Below are 16698 nucleotides of genomic sequence, written 5' to 3'. Positions count from 1 at the left end.
GGGCAACATGTTCGTGACTGCATGTTACTTGAACTTGCTCAAGCTCAACTAGTTACTAGAGTTGATTGTATTACTGATAACAAAGTTAATCAGTAGTATAGTAAGATGTCTAAATTATTTTTTTCTTAATTAGAATCATATAAACTAAGCATGAATTCATTCTTGAATTTTCTTTTTAGATAAATGAATTGGTGGATGCCCGTGATGTCAGCATTGGAGCCTGGTTTGAAGCTCATATAGAAAATGTTACACGAGCAACAAAGGGACATAAGAATGGTAAAGCTCAAGGAAAGAGTGGTAACACTTACAAAAGGACTAATGGAAACTTAAGTCAAGATCATTCTAGGGAAAATGCAAATAATTTGGACAGTACACCATCCACATCTTATTCGGACTGTATGGACACTGATGAAGACGCTATTTATCATATCAAGTACGATGAGTAAGTGCTCCTGATACTATTTTGAGGACATCACATATTGTTATTTGGTTTGTATAAACCAAGAATTTCTTGAAGAAGCTTGGAATCAAAGAAAGCAAGTTCAATATTGCAACCAAGAAAAAAATTACGAAAAAATTTATAACACTTTTCAGTTGGATATAGTGAATCCATTGGGAATAATTATACTTTTCATGCCTAAGTACTTGTCAAGTATTAATTTCTTTGTCTTTATGAAACTTAAAATCCATCCTTCTTACATGAGAAAAAGAAACTATATAACTGAATTTTTACTGTGGATTTTTCCAAGTAAAGTATCGTTTTAATTTTTTTAACTATTCTCTGTGTATATTTAGTTATTCTCATTGGAGCTGAAGGAGAACTCTCATGAGAACAAAATTTGTCACTTGATTTGGATCAATTTTATTCCAAATAGAACAATTGTACACAAAATTACAGGTCTGCACTTACAGTAAAGGTTTGTTAAAGAGAACTTTGTGACCGAGGGCATGAAATTGATTCTGAAGTGGAGAGGGGTCATTAAGTGCATGTTGTGGGGGTTTTTGTGTTTGTTTATTTCTGTAGTGAAAACAAATTCCAGAGCCTGCAATGTGTGGGTGGGAAAACCTGAGTTTGGAGGGGTTTCTTATTTATGAACATGCTCTGCTCCACTTCATTTGCTTGAGAAATTGGTCTGGATTTTTTTTTTTTTTTTTCAAATAACATCTGTTAAAGCATTAAGTTAAGCTTCTAAACAAGCAAAGATTCAAGGTTTTTAATTTTTGATACAGAAATTAGTAAAAATACTGTAGTTTGTGTAATGTAAGATTAAGGTAGAAGGATGCAAAGTATATTCAGTATTAACTAAATGTAGATTTCCAAAAAAAAACCAACGCAAAACATTTTAAAAGCAGCTGTTTCAGCTTTAGTTATCTTAATATGTAACTGTGAATCTTGACTTACATAGAGCACTTTTTATTGCTCTTACTAGTAGCAGATACAACTTAATGCACTTTTAACTGTGTTGAATTCAGATTCTGTATCTGCAACTGTATATATTTTCTACTTAAAATGTTAGGGAATTACAAAGGTGGAAGTAGAAATGTAAATATTTCATTGAATACTGCAAGAAATACCCGAGTGTAACTTAGCCAGCCAGTATGATCAAAATGACAGTAGCTTCTTTTGAAACTGCGTATCTGTTGTGGTGTGATTTCAAAGACCTGGCTTTAAGATTACCTGCAATAATACTGTGGGTATACGTAGCCATAGGCAAACGTTTCTGAGAAACAGTGTTTGTTAATGGTTGCAATGAAATTGTTCCTTTTTTTTAGATATTGTTGTTTTTCATGAGTTAAAAGTGCAGAAGCAGAAAATGTTTCACAACAGGCCTGTTCTTTCTTTGGCATATTCATAGTAAGAAAAAAGATTGACCTCTATTTATGTGTGCTTCAGGATCCCTGCTGTTCCCTTTCAGCAGGTGGAGACAGTCTTTTTTACTCTATTATGTATAGCAGTTGTATATTTTTAGCCAACAAAATTAGGTAGGGCACAGAAACACAACGTTGCAAGGTAGTCATTGGAGTCATGGTTATTTAACTGACCAGTGTAAGGTATTGAAGTTTGAGCTTTTGAAAGAAAAACTATTGGAAGGCTTTCTGGAAAGTGAAACTTGTACATTTATTGGTGATTGGGTTTTTCATGAATGCTACTGACCTTTGTTACAAATCTTTCCAGGTCTCACTTTTTTCTTTTAGTGTTACCTAACATGCATATTAATATATTAGCTATGTGTGCATTCATACCATTTTGTTTCCATACATCAGTGTTTACCTTTTTGGTGTCTGTAGGCCACACATGCATCCTGCCACCTACATGCTTGATGTGGATAAATAGGGAGGTCATGGTGTGCTTTGCCACACAGTCATTCTCTGCTCCAGAAATTTTTTAATCTAACTAATCTCTTCACTCCTGTTCTTCAAGGTTCATGTTTTGCTGCTAGTAGTATCTTCTGCACAGTTATCTGTTCCTGGGTGTTTTGCTTTTTAGGTTTGGACTGTGCATTTTGCTGCTAGATTTATTTGACATTCTCTAGTCTGTCCTTGCTGTGTTGTTTTGGAGAAGCTTTTTTCCCTTTTATATCCTAAAGATGATGGTTCTCTTGGGTGGCATAGTTTCAGTTCTGCCTTGCCTACAACAGGTACAGTCTTACAAGACATGAAAACACATGATGTTATCTGAAACAGAATAAAAATGGTTCACAAATTGATGATATAAGCCTGGTGCCCGTGTAGGCATCAAAATTAGTTGAATACATAGGAAGAACTATGTGTCAGAGGTGGACACAGGTTTCCAACTTCTCAGATCATTGCCAATGCTCAGCATCCAGATTGGTTCTCCCTCTCTGCCTGTTACATACTTCCAGTTTGGAAAAAAACCCAACAAAACCACCAAAAAGGTTACAGCTGAAGCATAGGTCACCTGTAGTGACTGAATTGGTCTACTCCTTCCAGGTCTTCCATCATCATGGGCCCGGTTCTTGCAAGAAGGTCCTCTGGGGCAGGCCTGTCTTGCATAGCTGTCTCCAAAATACACAGAGCCATGTCTTGACTCAGATGAAGGCCTGAAAGTGTTCTTTCCTTTCTTAGCTGTCCCATGGGTATTCACACTGTACCTGTAGATTCAGGACTGAATTATGTGTTGTTTGACACCATCTATCTCAGAACTGTATAGCTGGGAACTTAGTCTGAAAGTGAAGCTCAGTAGTTTTCTCCTGGCCTGTGCTTGGCAGGAAAGCTCACCTTTGGCCTGAATTGCCCTACTAATTTATACTGGGGCACACTTCTCTCTATTTTGAAGCTTTTTGGGGATGGTAAGAAAAATCTGTCAAAGAGCATGAAGAACTAATTAAGAATTTTCATCCAAAATGTGTCCAGAAATGGTGGTGTGTTTGCCCTCCCTGCACCAGTTTCAATGAGGGATAATACTGCCACAGCCAGTGGTTCTGTGTAGTCCTGTGGCTGTGCATTGAGAAGGCTGGCTCTGTACTGCTTGCTTGGCTGTTCCACACGTGATTTTTTGAAAGTAGTTAGAACGGCATCAACAGATGTGATGTTCATCTGGCTTTGGTTTTCTAGCTGTAAACACTTGACAGTTCCATCAAGTGAAGAATCCAATCATTAATTTTTTCTCAACAAGGTGACTTTTAGGTCACTGTGTTCTTCTAAGAACAGCTGTTCTTAAAGGATGAAGCAGGATGTGTCCTTCCCTGAAGTGAGAAAGCTGGTTTTAGCAGTGGTCCTGCTAGATTTATGTGTCATAAGTCCTGTGGAAAACTTAAACACGTTGTTTTACAATTCTGGGTCTGGTAAAATCTGCGTTCTTCTAATCTTTTCATAAGAATGTTCCTCCTTTTAAGGGCTGAGTTTTCATTTGTTCCTCTCTTCTTTCCACTTTTTGTTTAAATAGTGTAGTGAATGTGAAGGGGAAAGTACGTCAGAGCTCTTCTAGTAAAGAGTACAATTGAGCGAAATTAACCTTTCTGGGCAAGAGCTTAGTTACACCAAATTCAAAGGGGTAACTACCTTATGGCTAAACAGAGTTTCTACCAGCTGTGACTGCTACAGATAGGAGGTGCTACATATCCCCCCTTGATTTTGTAGGGAACAGGATAGCTAAGTTGTTTATGTTGTGGTTGCCTTCTCCCCTTTCTGCCCTTCCACAAGGGCTGTGTGCCTAGCATTTAAAAAAACTGCTGCAATAGTTGTAAGGCCCACATTTTTCTGCACAGAGATTGCTCTGCTTACAGAAAACCTAGTGCCATTTGGAGGAATAGAACTTCTCAGTTCCATATGAAACTGGAGTCACAGCCCAAAGATTTAAAAGGCTTCTTTAAGAACCCTGTCTTCATCGGTGAGGAAGAGACCCAAGTATCAGTTTTGTTGATGCTTGCCTTCAGTCAGTACCAGCTGTCTTGGTACTATAGCTCTATAGCTATTGCCTGATAGCGCACCATGAAGCCTTTTCTCTGGAGGCAGCATTGTTTACAGAGGTGTTCCTGTTTCTGCCAGTGTTGTCTTACAACACTGCCACTTTGCCTTCTGCCACTTAATTCACTGTATTTCCATATCACCTTTGCATTTCTTGGTGTCACAAAGAGCCATTAAAGACTTTGTGCTATCAGGTTTCATACACTGCTATCATACGTTTCTTTCTTCTGCTCCAAACAACTGTCTTTTCATACAGAAGAAGATGCTAACCTTTCTTGAATAAAAAAGCTGAATTCTTATTTGAAAGGAATCATGAGGAATCCAACACATGCTTAGATCCTAAAGTTTACTGAAATAGAGTTTGCATCACAGCTTGTTTAAAAATCACTTCTAAATCAGGAGCAGGACACTTTGGTAGTTTAATGCGGCACTATAAGGACATGTCTTGCAGTGCTGTATCATAAAAAAGTTTGCCCTTTCTCCCTAACTTACTCTATTTCATAGTTGTTGTGTGTGGGGCACTGGATAGTTTTGTGCAGCACTGGATGGTTTCGGGGAGACATTTCTCTCACTTTTGATTGTTAGCTTCCTGATGCTTAGCTCTTCCCTGAAGTAGTGGAATGACTTACTGATTTACAAGCAAATGCTGTCTTATTGAAGGCCTTCCACGAAGAAGCCTCTAATAGTAGTCCCAGGAAGGATGGACATTTCTGCAGTCTGAGAAATGTCAGTAAGCCTACCTATATGCACGTATTGATTTAGTATGGCTCAAGTGTAGGTAACTTTTCAGGGCCATCACGTTTGGGGGATGATACCCCTTTCAGGTTTTATATCAATAAACAGAGAAGTTTAATTTAAACCTTGAGTTAATATCTATATGATGTGTCATAAAGTACACTGTTTGTGGTTGTTTGTTCTAAGGAACCAGATAGTTAAGCAAGAGGGATCATCTAATTACTTCATGCTTAGTGTGGGCTGTGGAGTGCCCTCTGAACTCTTTCAGATCTAGGAAGTAGTCTGAGGTCTCTTTATTTAAATCTTTGCCCAAGAGATTACAGTCAGGCCAGTGTCTGTTCTTTGTAGTATGATTGTTGGATGTTTTTATGATCCATAAGAATTTACATGGATGTCTTTTTCTTTGATCCTGTATGAAAAGCAATGTGAGGTAAGTTGCACTATAAGTGAGTTACATGCTAATTCTGGTAATTTAAGTAGCCAGATGGCCATTACTATTAGTGAGGATTCTTAAAAGCGTTACCTAATTTGTTCTATCTGTACAGGCAGAAGTTAGAGTATCTCTAATAGCAGATTTATTAAGAGTAGAGTATTATTTTTTCCCCAGTTCTTAATGTTTCATTTTACTAAAATTTTACTTTGTTGGTGAACAGGAAGATTTTAACCTGATGGACTTAAGTTTCCAAGTACCTCAGGGTTCTTGTTGTCCATTAGTGTCCCTCTTCAAAGAGAATCTGTTTGATGTTTTTTTTCTCTGATGGATCGTGAGGATTATTACGTTAGTCTTTGCTTCTGTAACAGCGCACCATCTTTTAGTGGGTTTCCCAGGCTTCTTTCCTTGCGTTTTACTAAAGCTAACATTTCTTCTGGGTTTGATGAGAATGCTGAAGTCTCTGAGGGATCCTCATCATCAGTGGAGTAGAAAACTAGTAGTTGATGTTGACCTTCAGAGCTTGGGGCAACCAGCTTGCTATTTCTGCTCTTCAGCAAGAGGACTTTCAGGATTTCTCTCACTTCTACGGGAAGAAAGACAGCCTGCTTGTGGGCTTCAGGCTTTTTGGGGTTTGGTTGTTGGGTTTTTTTGTTTGTTTGGTTTTTTTTCGGGTTTGTTTTGTTTTGTTTTTATTTTTTTTTTTTGTGATATTACAAGATTTCTTTTGGGACCTAGTCTTGGATTTGACTTAAACCAAGATTCAGCCAGCATCTGATTTTGGTTAGAAAACTAGTTTTTCTATATCCTTCCTAAATTGTGTAACTTCTGGATAGATAGGTAAGTTGGATAGAATAGACATTGTCCAACTTGGCCTGGGACCAGTTACTTCAGATTATCCCTATGTCTCATCTTCAGCTGGAAGATCAAAAGATACAGTGATCTTAGAGATGGTCTCAGTGGCTGCTGGTAACTTGAAAATCTGTGGCAAAACTAAAAAGGCGGAGCTTAAGTTGCAATATACTTTTAACTCTGACATCATTAAAGAATGGCACCGTTCTGGATATCTGTAAAACATTAGTACTGGCTGTTAATATGTTTAGAAACTATGCTGTCCTTTGATGCAATCCTACAGTAATTACTGTGTAACAAAGAAATTGGAAACACACTCTGTCTAAATGTTGTGTGTGTGGAGCTACTGACTGTGCCTATAGACTGATGTGTAGGTAGTTAGGAGGGGTATGTGCTTGTTCGTCATTTATCTGTCCTGGAGCCTGTATGCTGTTGGGGTTTTGAAGTTGAGTAGAACCAACAGCTGTTTAGTGCAGACAAAACACTTGGCTTTGAAGGGATGAACTTTGTTGCACGTGGACTGGCAAAGGAGGCATGGTCACGAATGTGCCTTTCCTAGGGTGGCACTCTTGTTTGCACTTGGTATGGTGACCCTTGTTTCTTGTAGGGAGCTCAGTCATGTTGTTAGTGCAAGTGATGCATTTGTGTGTGCTCCCTATGCCAGAAGTACGGGGTGAGAGGAATGGGAAGAGGAGGAAGAATGCATGCAGATCTATGCCTGCTACAGAAGCAATTTTATTTACAGAATAAATGTCAGTAATGCATTTCTAAGAAATAAAATTGCTGTTGGGTAGTCCATTTCATCCTCCAGCATGCATAATTAAGAACAATGTTAACTTTCCTTGGTATCTAGTAAGATGTATGTTTTTGCTGGTTCTGTCCTTAAGTTGCTGATGCTGTTGCATCTAATAGCGAGCTTGTGTTGATGTACTACATATGCTTTTATCAAATATTAATATTAGTTAGGACCTATAGTCCTCAAGAATAAATTCACTTACTATTGTGCTTATCTTCATAGAACCATTTCACGAAAAGACATTCCTTAACCTGAAGGGATTACAGCATGCCTTGAACGTAAAGGCACATAAGAATATGCCATTGCCACACCTGTAAGCCTCAGTCAGTATTTTTCTCTCACTAGCCAGTTAGTCTTCTATAAGCTGTGTAAAATGTCATAAATAAAAATTATTGTGTAAAATACTGCAGTAATTTTAGACCCTTAGATGATAAATGGAGTCCAGGAAAAACTTAGTGTATATGGTGCTTGTAATAAAAAGGAGACTGATCTCAGGGATCTGGGACACCTGTTGCACTCTTACACTTTAAATGTAAACTGAACTAATTCAGTAGTATCAGTCTCTGTGGCAGCTTTATTTCAAGGTGGAATGTTTGCTGTTAAACACCACTAAAATGCATTGACCTATCAACTCAATACTCCTGTTTTCATTTTTGTTTCTGCTTCTGCCTGGGAAGCATTTATAAGTCTGTCTGTCTCGTATTTGCTTCTGCTTCTGAAGTGTTTGAGGCATGTTAAGGGTGCAGCTGCCTCATGCTAGCTGAAAGAGACACAAACGTAGGAACTTGGGCAACAAACTTTATTTGGAGAGATGCAAGACAAAAAAGCAGTTGAGGAAGAAAAATGTTGGGAGGGATATGACTTGAAATACTCTTTTTTTTTTTTTTTTTTTCTTAAATATTTGTCCATTCCCCAGATCTCATCCTACTCAAATGGAAAATATTTCTTCCTGTATTATTTAATGTTGTAGGAGCTTTGAAAGCTTTGAAAAGTCTTTAAGTGCAGGAGGAGAAGGTCTTTAAGTAAAAGGGGAGTTTTCATTGTCAAGAAGATTACTTCTTTTTATTTAAATCTTTTCCTTACACATCTATTCTATTTATTCAGGACTAATCAGGGTTGCAGACAGTAAGAGAAGTTCACCTTCAGAGTGGTGTGAGGAGAAACAGTTCCCAATGAAGGCTAAAGGTATTACTGATCATCCTTTTTATAAAGGGAAGAGACAAAGTTAAAACAAAACTATATGGCATTTCGTTTGAAAGACTGTCATAGCCTAGCACTCTAAAATGCTCTGTCCAGCTGTAGCCATTATTCTTACCAAAAGAGTCTTGCCTATTTCAGGTGAGTTTCATTTGTCACTTGTAGTCCAGGCTGTCATTAACCTTTGAAAAATAATGTGTTTAGGCACAATTCTGCCTTTTCTTTAAAAGTGTTTGTGTGTATATACATATATACACACACACACATATATGTATATATAAAATTAGGATTTCACTGTGTTGTCATAGAGATCATAAATTTTAGTCATCCTGGGTGTGGAGTACATACATGCAAGATACATGTTAATAGTTGGAGACTACAGAATATTTTGAGGAAGTGAGAAGAAAAGTTTGAAGTACTATCTGGTCAAGAAAAATAAGCACTTTCTCCTTGAAAGTGTCTCCTTAGGTGAAGAGATCATCAAGAGGATAATAGTCTTAAACTTGCTTTCCTTTCTCAAGGGATGGTTTGAAGATTAGACTTGCTTAACAGGTATATTTTTCAGAATATTTTTAATGTGAAATGTTCAAATAAAGGTAGTAGGCTGGTATTTAATAGAATGTATCTGAGATGGCACTATTGATAAATTGATTTTGGAGACGAAAAGACATTATGGGCCACTGTCAGATGAGGTGACCACTGCTTCTTCCTCTTAACCTTACTTTCCAACTCTGTACATCTGATAGTTAAGTTGCATTGACTTTGGTGGTTGTGTGGCTGGACAGTGAAGTGTTCTTGCTTCCTAATATATCTAAAAACTAATGTTCACTAAGGGAATATTACTGTTTTCTATGTCACTGATCTAATCAAATGGATGCACCCAGTGGCTGCACAGGGGGGGCAGAACAAGAGAAAGAATCTCTGCTTCTATGAGAGGTTGCTGCTTTCAACAGCATTAGTGAAAATGCTTGCTGCGAACAGTTCTGTTTTGTCTTCTGTGAAGAAATACCAAAATACGTCCCCTTGCACACAATGTATTTCTCAAATACCCCTTGTAAGCATGTTTAACAGAAATATTTGACTTTTTTCTTTATATACAGAAAGCACAGGAAGTGGTGCATATCAAGAAGGTGTGTGCTGTCAGATTCCTGGCAGTAGTCTCAACAGTTGAAGTGAGGAGATTGGGGAGTGATTTCTTTTGAAGGATACTAAGTTAGTGTCTAGAAATACGAAGAAATGTAGGGAGCTGCAGACCATAGTTTCATTGTGGCACCTTTTATCTTTAGTTCATGTTGGCCAGTTCAGAATTTCAGAAGAGGAAGAAGAATGAGATTTGTACTGGCTGTTCCATAGAATCTTTTCCTAAGAAAACACGTTTTCTTTGACCTTCTGTGAGTATCAAACTTTTTTTGGATAATTGGTCCGAATGACTGCTTGGAGCACCTCTCCTAGCTGCATCATTTCGTTTTCTAGTTTCTAATACCAGTGATTAATCCGTTTATTCATTCAAAACTTTCTCTCATACAGATTATTAGACAATGCTAAAATAGGAGGAGACCTGATAGGTCACATGGAAGTTTTCATTCTTTATGTCCTCATTAGAAAAAGTCCCAGTATGATGTGACTGTCTAGGCACATTAATTAAAACTTAAAGTATTCTCGGGGAATCAGCTGCACGCTATTGCTCTTAATTTCAAGAAGTCTAAATCCAATCCTTGGAAGATTCTTTGTCCCATTTGCAGTGGATTTCCTGACTGCATAATCTGTGTTTTATAATCTCAGAGTTTTTGCATGTATTAGCCCTCAGGGTTTTGACAACTGGCATTAACTGTAAGGCTTTGATTTCTAAGAATGTAGGTGCTTTCTGCAAACTGAAAAGGAAATAGTTTGAGGAGAAAATCCAGGTGTTTCTTGTGCCTCTTTAGAAAGCACATGGAACGAAGGGAGGAAAGCTTTGCTGTCCTGGTAGTTGTCTGGGAGAACTGAAATATCAACAGTTAAACTTTTTTGTGTCCCTTTAAAACTCATAGTTGGCTGAAAGAAGTGGTGTACTCAGTGATAATGTGATTGAACTCCTTCTGCTTCTTATTTATTTGTCTTTAATTAGCTGTACGTGTTTTCCTTGCACAGTCACAGGCTTGAACACCTGAGGAAAGGTTTTACAAAAGGTCTTTCAGTAATGGTGTGACTTAGAATAGAGTAGAATAGAATAGAATTGCTGAGGTTGGAAGGGACCTTTAAGATCATCAAGTCCAACCTTTAACCTACCCGGACAAAAGCCACTTCTAAACCATGTCCCTAAGTGCCCCATCTACCCTTTTTTTAAACACCTCCAGAGATGGTGAATCCACCACCTCCCTGGGCAGCCTATTCCAATGCTTAACAACCCTTTCAGTGAAAAAATGTTTCCTAATATCCAATCTAAACCTCCCCTGACGTAACTTGAACCCGTTTCCCCTCGTCCTATCACTTGTCACCAGGGAGAAGAGGTCAGCCCCCATCTCTCTACAGCCTCCTTTCAGGTAGTTGTAGAGGGTGGTAAGGTCTCCCCTCAGCCTCCTCTTCTCCAGGCTAAACAACCCCAGCTCCCTCAGTCGTTCTTCATAAGGTTTGTCCTCCAGACCCCTCACCAGCTTTGTAGCCCTTCTCTGGACACGCTCCAACACCTCAATGTCCCTCTTGTTGTGGAAGTCTAGACCGCTGTTTCAAGAATTCTCTTTCCAGTTCCAGTTGTTGTGGTAACAGCTGGGAAAAGTGTTAAAAGGATATGTTGCAAGTTCTCAGTAAATTGAGCAGACTTGTATATATTCTGACATACAGCTAGTGTGTTTTTTAGTACTTAAGCATTTTAGGAATGAGCAGATACTGACTATAGCCAAGAAACACTGGAATTTTTACTTCATGGATGATTCTTTGCTATGGAAACTGTCAACACAAATAGGAAATATTAAGAAATCCTTGCTATGCTAGCGTTAGTATTTGCAGTTAGAAATATTATGGGAAAAAATTAAATTACAGGGAAATACAGCTTAATGATGAACATGAGACTTCTTATAGGCAGTATTCCTTAAACTGTTACGATTATGCTTACCATTATGGTGTCTGCTTTTTTCAATGTTAGGTGCTAAGTGTCACAACAAACACGGAAATCCAAGAAAATGTCTACAATTGTTTTAAGTGCAAAAGTTGAATTGTGTCCTATAACCTTAATTTCAACTGTATCAAGCTTACGCTAGTCTAATTAGAACACTGCTGTGAAAATGTTCCTGTTTTCTCTTGAGGGTCATCTTAGGATTTTAAAAGTAACTCAATAAATAAGAAAAAACTTCCACTAAACATTCATGTCTAAATGTAGTCCTTTATTATAGCTTGCCGGAATGAGTTTTTCACTTCATTCTTGAGGCTTGTTAAAAGATCGTATTTACTCTCTTCATGTTTTGGTGTATCTACATAAGTCCACGCGTTCACATTTTGTGACATTAACTTAAAACCTAATCTCTTAAATATGCAAAAATAATATTTAAATATAATGTGGTGTTTTTACAAATAACTAGTTAAACTGTGGGAAAATGAACATGGAAGTAGTAGCATCTTCTAACGTGAGTGTGGTTTTTTCCATGCTTAGATAAATTGTGTCATTAGATAAGATTTGAGAGCACAGGTTTACTGTGGAAATGCTGTTATCTTACTGCTTTGTATAACGAGGAATAGTGGTACTGTGCTTAACATAGATAGTGTGACTCTGCAATTCTAAGCCTAACTCAAAAGCTTGTGGCAAAATGCTGTTTCTGCTGTTCTGTCTGGGATGTCAGTTATGGACGAACACGAATGGTTAGATATCCGCTAGCATTCACTGATGTCCGTGAAAGCATATTTCTGTGTGTGAAGGCATAGCAGCAAAACATTCAATGTTTGGAATCTGATGCAAAAGAAAGGTGAATTTCAGCATGGGAAATCTCACCTGTTTATAAGCTATCTTTTTTCTTCTAAAGTTTCTGAGCAGCCAATAAGAGGAAAAATTCACTCAGTGAAGAGTCTGCCTTCCTTTTCTTTCTTTGGAAAGCAGTTAGTTGTTTTCTGCCTATAAAAGGGGACTTTAGGGTAAGCAATTTTTTAGGGACGTCCGTTCTGTCTGTAAAAGGGATAAGCAATCTTCTGTATTTCGGTTCTTTCATCAGATACTTCCAAGAACAGAGGTGGAGTCATTGTTAACAATGACAACCTTTGAAGTTCTTCAGCAGTACAGTAGGAAAGATTCTCTTCTGAGTTGGGTAGGGGTGGGAAAGATGACACAAATCTGAATTTGGGAAAAAAATATTTCTTAACTATTAAGTAAAAAAATACATTTTTCCAGTGATCTCCCAGGAAAAACAGAACCTGAAGAGATTTTATTTTTAGAAGAGAATAGATTTGTCAGATCAAAGTTAAGTTTCTATGAATGTAAACTGAAGTCACATATTTTTATTTTTTAATTTTTTTCATTTTTGATAGTGACACTATAACTTTTTAAATGTGTACTGGTTATTTTTACAATCCCACTCATCCCTTATGTACTTCTCACTTGATTATTTCACTGTATACATAAGTGATGCCTATTTTTTACCTATCTTCTTTAGTTTCCTGATGTTTAAGCCCTATTTTCGTTTTGGAGTTCAAGTAAACTGAGTCTTCGTTTACTGTGTGCTACTTGCTGCAACCTGTAGGCTTTAGGAAGGGTGTATTGTAAGATGATTGGAACTGACTAGCAGTTCAAACATAGCTGTCTTAAGATTTCAGTAGCCTGTTGTACTGTATCATGATGTCATTATTCAGGCACTCAATAAAATAGACATTATCTCTATAGTTGCTTTTTGCTTTGTCTTATTAACTGTAGATGAATCTGTCTTATGGTTATTGTGGATATTACAGTTACAGGGTTCATAATTATTATAGTAGAATTGTATAATAGTTCTTTTAAGGGAAGGCTACACAACATAAAGGAAAAACACAAATGCTAGCTTTGCGATACACACTCAAATTGGAAACAAAACCAAGTAAAAGAAAACGTAGGAACTGTGAAGGTTACATCATATGAGACTGTCATTTGGATAAAGGCTCAATCCCAAGCACCTGTCTTTGTATGATACAATTCCTGTCGTGCAGATTTTTATGATTAGGATCTGAAAATGTTGGAGGGAAAAAACACTTTTTGGATTTAACTTTTGTAAGTAGTTAAGGACATGTGGTTTTTTTTACTTGGTCATTGGTTTATGTAAAGGGACAGCCACTTTTAAACTGTATTGGTTCGTTTTTCTTTAAAGAAAAAAAATTGATAAATCTTTCCACAAATTTAAGGTACGCTCCAGGTATCTACGTTGTAGAAGACAAAGAAATGCCTGGAGACAGAATGCCAGGTCTAGCCTTGCCCCTCACCTTATCTTTAGTAGCAAACTGTTGTGCTAGATTTAATAGAAGGCATAAAACAAAGCAAAATGAACTTTTTAAAAATGTCTCCAGTTATGCCAGTGGGCTTTCAATCAACTGTTTAGGAGCAGACGTCCTGATTTCAGGCTATAATATATCAGAGCCTCCTGCTGTTAATGACAGCAGTTTTAGTATTTCTTTATGTAGTAATGTAGTAAGTCACAATGTGTGATTTCCCCAAGACCTTGAAATGATGTTCACTACTCGGAAGCATGCTGGAAAGTGACAGAGCCATACTTTTATTAGTAGGAGTAGAATTTTGCCATTACAATTTCACAATTGCATGCGAATACCAATAATTGCATGATGGAAATGTAATTTAAGATATATTCTAGAATCATAGAATAGTTTAGGTTGGAAGGCACCTTAAAGATCATCTAGTTCCAACTCCCCTGCAATAGGCAGGGGCACCTCCCACAATCCTACTGTTCTCATATAATCCTCGGCAATGTTTCTTAAGAAGCAAAAATGAATACTTTTAATAGCACTTGTTTATAGGCTGTAGATTTATTTTCATTTTCTCTGTTAAATTGTGCTGCGATGTCATCTAGTACTTGTTAAATGATGGAAGATTCTTAATTTGGTTGCACACAGTATCAGAAAGGAACTTCACCGTTTTAGTCTAGCATCTTACTTTTTGCTTTTTGTAGCAAAAAGTAGCTTTTTTCTGTGAGCAATGTTTTTATCATGTCCGTGTTGTGCTATTTTTCCAGCACGTGCAAAGTACACAGGCTCTACTATCATTGAATAATTGCCTTATGCAGAGGATTTAAGAAAGCTGTGGTGTTAAAATGAAAAGTTAACATCTCAAATCTTAAAAGCTTTCTTTCTTGCACTGGGATTTTAGTTCTAGTGCTGTCAAACATCACTATCATAATTTTACTAAATGGGTCTTTCTCAACTTGGAGAGGAATTGGAGCTCTTCAGAAATTGTTCATTACTTTTTGATTTTTGTATATGTGCTGTGATGGCATACACTAGCAAAGGAGGAGGAAAGAAATCTCTTAATGTTACCCAAAAATTAGGGTTTCTATGTAAGATATTGTGTAAAAAGTCACCCAAGTTTTTAGTGAAAAATAAAGCAACCCAAACTTCTTAATTATGATTCAGTGAACCGTTAATTTCTTTTAATACTGCATTTCTTCCTATGTCTTTGTCCTGGTCAAGAGAAGTGTGTTGCAAGAGAGGAAATGTATCTAGAGTTTTTGGTTTTGTAATTTAAAGGGAGAAATACTTTCAATGTGTTAGTTCATGTATCTCATCGAGAGTCTTAGTTCTGTTTCTCACTACATTTTGTAGTTAAACTTTTTTTTAAACATGGTGCATGGAATGTGGACTTGGACTATACTCATCACAGGAATTTGATATGCTGTGTTTGTAGGGTCAAATTTTTAAAAAAACTTCCCTAAATGTGTTATTATTGAAGTTAGTGGAAGCGTAACGAATGCATGAAAGCAAAGCTAAATTAGAAATGTGCTGAGTTGAAAAACATAGTTTTAACCTTCACTACTTTTCATTGTCATTTTAATTGGAATACTGACTTTACTGGGAGCAGACTGGGGCCATGTGTGTGCCAAAACCTTGAACTTGATTGCATTCCAGTCAAAAAGTTATCGCATGTTTGTAAATTTGCTTAATTCCTGGTCTGTGTTTAGATGAAAACTAAACTTTCAAAAGGTTATTAGGTCAGATTATTATACTACGTTTCTTACATGCCCGAAGCACATTTAAAAATCTATACTTTTGAAAATGTTGTCTGTGACTTCTTACTGTTGCAGGAGTCATAATCATTAATGTTTTTGGTTTTACTTTTCAAGGTACCCAGAGAATGGCATAGTAGAAATGGACACCAGTAATCTTCGACCCCGAGCAAGAACCATTTTGAAGTGGAGTGAACTAAAAGTGGGTGATGTGGTGATGGTTAACTACAATGTTGAGACTCCAGAAGAAAGAGGATTTTGGTTTGATGCAGAAATTACCTCTTTGAGAGAAATCTCAAGGACTAACAAAGAGGTTCATGCTAAAATTCTGCTGGGGTAAGATTTGTTTGACCAACTCATAAAATCTCTACATATCATATGAAGTATGTTTGTTTGTTTTTTCTTGTCTACTAGTCATTTCTAGATTAAAATTTATGTCATACTTCGATTCCACAGCTGTCCGAGTCATGGAATTACACTGTATGGTTTTTACGGTGTGCAGACTTAGTTATGAGTCAGAATTGTTACATTTCTGAGATTGCTGGAGGCAACCGTAAGGTTTCATGTATTGTCTGTGATTCAAATTGATCAGAGTGTGTTTATATTCCTTTATTATTTCTGTGTTATATATTTATACGTTTATATCTATTACATGTTCAATTCTGTTGAAAACTGAAATCTGTTTTCAGTAATTTCTGAGATAATTGGAAACCCTTAGCTCACTGAGTAGTAGTCATCTCTGACAATTTCAGTAAGTCTCTGAACTGGCTAATTGAATTTTTAAAGAATAAAATATTTATGTGGGTATTATAGCTTCTGATGAGTAAAATGTGGAACTTTGGGATGTGGAAATGATGAGTTTTGACGTGGCTGAACTCACCCGAGTATCTTTGTTTTGTTTTCCTATTTCATTTAATAATTTGTGTATAATTCTTTAGGCACAGTGTTTTCTGCAGAAATCTGTATGATATTACTGTCAGTGGTGTGATTGCCACTCTAGGGATGAACAAATGACCAGTTGTTATTGGCAGTCTCCTTAAAGAATTCACTGTAGTCTTCCTCCTCCTCCTCATTCCTTTAACATTATCCTTTTCTGA

The 16698-nt window shown here is 37.0% G+C and overlaps 1 protein-coding gene across 2 annotated transcripts in view; it reads left to right on the top strand.

The window, feature by feature from the left end:
- The window catches only part of UHRF2 (ubiquitin like with PHD and ring finger domains 2), a 96737-nt gene that overhangs the window by 21612 nt on the left and 58427 nt on the right, over positions 1-16698 (top strand). For both annotated transcript variants that reach the window (XM_063319761.1, XM_063319760.1), the window contains exons 3-4: positions 180-442; positions 15719-15937. In XM_063319761.1, coding sequence (XP_063175831.1) covers positions 180-442; positions 15719-15937 — 482 coding nt within the window. The remainder of the gene's footprint in view (positions 1-179; positions 443-15718; positions 15938-16698) is intronic.

Source organism: Chroicocephalus ridibundus, chromosome Z, assembly GCF_963924245.1.
Source record: "Chroicocephalus ridibundus chromosome Z, bChrRid1.1, whole genome shotgun sequence".
Classification (NCBI taxonomy): Eukaryota; Metazoa; Chordata; class Aves; order Charadriiformes; family Laridae; genus Chroicocephalus; species Chroicocephalus ridibundus.
The sequence above is the reverse complement of the archived record's forward strand: the minus strand, read 5'-3'. Positions and strand labels throughout refer to the sequence as shown.